Source organism: Cololabis saira, chromosome 1 (genome assembly GCF_033807715.1).
Source record: "Cololabis saira isolate AMF1-May2022 chromosome 1, fColSai1.1, whole genome shotgun sequence".
Classification (NCBI taxonomy): domain Eukaryota; kingdom Metazoa; phylum Chordata; class Actinopteri; order Beloniformes; family Belonidae; genus Cololabis; species Cololabis saira.
Genome location: NC_084587.1, coordinates 32,696,072 through 32,700,016, shown reverse-complemented (window position 1 = coordinate 32,700,016; position 3,945 = coordinate 32,696,072). Strand labels below are relative to the sequence as shown.

Here is a 3,945-nt window from a genome sequence, read left to right as displayed (position 1 = left end):
ATCTCGATTTTTTTCTCTTAAAATCCGATTTTCGATTACGATTATTTTGTGAATCGACAAAAGGCAAAGAAATGATTTCAAATATGCTGTTTTTTTATTGAACATTTGCCCCATTGGGCTTTATGTGCAAACTTTGCTCTCATTAAACCAAAAATGAATGAATAAAGTGCAAAACTCTGTAAAATAAGTTGAAAAAAAGTTTTAAAAAATATAATAAAATATAAAGTTTTATCTCTGAAAAAAAAATCAGCAAATCAGCACTTGCAAACATACAGTAAGTTATATTTCCAATTAAATAAAACAAGAAATGTTCTAATTAAACTAAACTGGGTCTTTGCATGCTAAATAATAATGCAACCCATGAAGGAGGTAGAGGTGTGTAATGTCAGTCATTACATTTGCTATTCACATTTGCAAGTTTTTTGCAAGGAACACGAGCCGGTCTACCGCATCTGGCTTGAGGGATGCCCGGTGGCATGTTAGTATATCACCATGGTTACAACGCCCCCTCCTACACTAAAGAGCCTCTCCCATGGGGCACTTGTCGCAGGTATTGAGAGGTATTTCCATCAATCATTAATATGTGTGCAGACAAGGTAAAAAAAAAAAAAAAAAAAGTGAAACATCGATTTTACGATTTTCACGTTTTAACATCGTTCTAATTACATAATCGTGATTACGATTTAAAATCGATTAATCGAACAGCCCTAGTGGTGTATGATTGCTTTTATTGGCTTGTCTTTTCATCCACAAAAAACAGCAACTCTTTTGCAGGTACTCACCCCTCACTGAGGCTTTTCTTTGACTAAGTCACAGTTTATAATGTAAAAACTTAGATTTGGTGCTTTCTGTCTGTGTGGAAATGATCATTTCAAATTTACTGAAAAACTAAATGACATTGTCTTGTTCTGTTAGTAGCTGTCAAAATGGGAATATTAAAGAAGTATCACATGTATAGCTCATGTAACTCCATAATCCGAGGATTATCTGAACTGAAAGTTGTCTTGTTCCCTGTGGGTAACATATCATGTTGTTAAACTAATGAAATGATGTTAAGCATGTACTCACAGCTTGCTTAGTACCACGTAAGAATGAGAAAGTTCCTCATAACAGAAATTAAATGTTGGACTACTCTGCAGGCTGTTGATTTTAATCTTTTCAGATAAAAAAGAAAATACATTTTCATTAAAAAAAAGTACTAAAATCTTCATATTTCTACTATCGGTGGTTAGTTAATTGTGTCTTAATGCATGTCAGAAAAGCAGCTGATTTTTCTATCTCATGGGCTTCGTTTTTCTCCAATGTGTCAATCAAAAAATTACAACATTTTAAATGCTGCAAGAAACTCATTTGGATTCCATTCGAAGGATAATTTTTAACCTCACTTTAACCGAAGATGGCAAACAGGCTTTCTTTATATCCTGCTTTTTTTTTTTTTTTTAAACGGCTCCAAATTGATCAGCACACAATTTCCAGCTCAATTCTATTTTGTATTTGTTTATCCTGTTCTATTCTTCTAGTAAGCTTCAGTTCTGACATCTGTTCACATATGCTAATGCACTTGTCTGTGTCCCACAGCGGATGTTTATATGCAAAGTAATATCTTATGGCCATATTGGTTTTATCTGTGATCTTCTATAATCTTGTCAAAACACAAAAGCCATTTGGATCTCTATAAACACAAGTCATGTGTTTGTGTTTCAGCTGAAGTGGTGTGCCTGGATCGCAGTCTACTGTTCTTTCATAAGCTTTGCGAACTCCAGAAGCTCAGAGGACACGAAACAGATGATGAGCAGCTTCATGTGAGTACTCAACAAAAGAACAAAAATAATTCAAACCAACACATACTTCACGTCCATGTGCAGGAAAGACTGTTAGATGTAATCAAAATCATTTTTAGGCTCAAACTCTTACCCAATGTTGTATTTCTGAACTTTTAGCCTGTTATACCATTATGCCAGTCCTTGAGGGTTGTGGGGGGGAGTGCTGGAGGTTTTATATTATTATGTCTAGCTCTCTAGAAACTGTGGACAAATGAGTCAATTTTTTTTCTTTTTTGGTCTGTTTTTATAAAAGGTTCTGTCTTTCCTTTGCATTCTTTAGTGAAGGGGGCTGAAAGGAAGAAGCTCGTTTACTTTAAAGTTTAGCAGTATGCCGTTTTACATGTGTAGGTCGGAGCTCACCTCTGGCTGATGTGGAGACTTCAGACAAGCCAACTGTAATATCCAAAAGCTTTTAACTGTGTGACCTCTCTGGGGGACACATTTGCTTATAAAAGAGCACTAAAGCAGGGCCCCACAGACAGATTTACAATGAGGAAAAACCTTCTTGTCCATTGTCTAGATGAGATTGTATTAAAGACGAGCTAAATGTGCTCATAGTTTAGTAACACAAAATGTTTGGCTCAGCAAATGACAAACTCAATACACCAGCTGTGTGTGTGTGTGTGTGTGTGCGTGTGTGTGAGTGTGAAAGCTGGTTCAAGGCCAATTTTAGGACATTGGTCAATAGCCAAGGTATGATTCAAGTATCCCGGTGGCTTTAAACAAAGGTCAGCGCCTATACAGGGTAAACGGGCTGTGGAGCGTGTCATTGAGGTTATCAGGTGAAATCTCTTGTCACACAAATGTGGATCAATTTACCCAACAGAGGCTCTAAATGATGGATTTTATTTTTGTCATCAGTTTTGGATAGCTTCAATGGATCATCTTTTAAAATGATTTACCTAATATATTGTTTTTCCTTTCCACTAATATCCACCCCAAAACCCAATTCCAAACAAATGATTGATTAAAAGTAGGTTTAACAAATGTTCAAATAATTCATCCCCTCAATCTGACATAGAACTGTTTTTTTTGTTTGTCCTGTTTTCAGGTTGTCCATCTCAGCAGTTGTGATGTCTTACCTCCAGAACCCACAGCCAATGTCACCGCCATGGTAACCAAGACCCCCCACAGAATAAACGTGGAGGCTTGAGTGGGTGACTGACTGATCACCCACGCCGGTCCTCACCCTCAAGGCATCTGTGTGAAAACATGCAGGCAGAAAAGAAGACAATTGGACAGTAAGAGGAAGGGGAGAACAGCAGATTATAAGAAATGAAATGGACAGTAAGAAGACACAGTGGCGAAATAAAAAAAAGATCAATTGTAACTGACTGACCTCTCATGTTCTTCTGTTATGAGCCTTTTCTAATTGTTTTGGTTATTGGTTGCTTCACAGTTTTACTGTTAAGAAGATATTTTACATAATGACCTGAATAAAGTTTTATGGATTTAGAAGGAACTGCTGTGTTTAAACATGTCTTTGTTCACACCACATTTAAGGTTCAATGACTTGCTTCTATACTTGGCACAAAAAGTAAGGACATTTGTGTTTGGTAGATTATTTCTTTATTGTAACAATGCTTCTTGGCAATAACTCTTATACTGTTGGAAAGCCTGTTTATTTCCCTTTTTAAATGGTGCCACATTTGTAAGCAACATGCATTTGTGGGGTGAGCAGCAGAGCTGGGTATGTGGGTTGGGCTCATGAAAAATTAGCCAAATCTCTGTCTGTGTCAAACAACTAATTTTGCTTCTGTTTTGAGCTTATGGTACCCCCAGTTTCTGCCAAGCAGGCACGTGCTGAACACACCTTGACTGCAAATTTGTAGAAGACGACCTATGGTATGTGGGTTGTCTTCTACAGATTTGCAGTCAAGTTTTGCCGGACAATATGGCCGACGGCTCTCTGCTCAGACAATCCAGAACAGACTGCACGCAGCCAATCTCTGGTCTCATTGGGCTGCAGGAGGCCTGCAGGAGTGCCCTTCACCGTCAGGCCCGTTTGTGCTGATGTCGGCGCGTGTACTGCAAGCCTGCCTAAAGCAGTTGGATCATAAGGTCGTGTGGGAAATACATAGAAAACGGTATCCTGATTGTTGCACCGATAGAGTTACATGGT

At 37.9% G+C, this 3,945-nt stretch overlaps 1 protein-coding gene across 1 annotated transcript in view; it reads left to right on the top strand.

Annotated features, from left to right (window-relative positions):
* The window catches only part of wdr83os (WD repeat domain 83 opposite strand), a 4,270-nt gene extending 985 nt beyond the window's left edge, over positions 1-3,285 (top strand). The window contains exons 3-4 of the mRNA XM_061731646.1: positions 1,705-1,802; positions 2,875-3,285. Coding sequence (XP_061587630.1) covers positions 1,705-1,802; positions 2,875-2,941 — 165 coding nt within the window. The 3' untranslated portion in view covers positions 2,942-3,285. The remainder of the gene's footprint in view (positions 1-1,704; positions 1,803-2,874) is intronic.
* Positions 3,286-3,945: the final 660 nt, after the last annotated feature.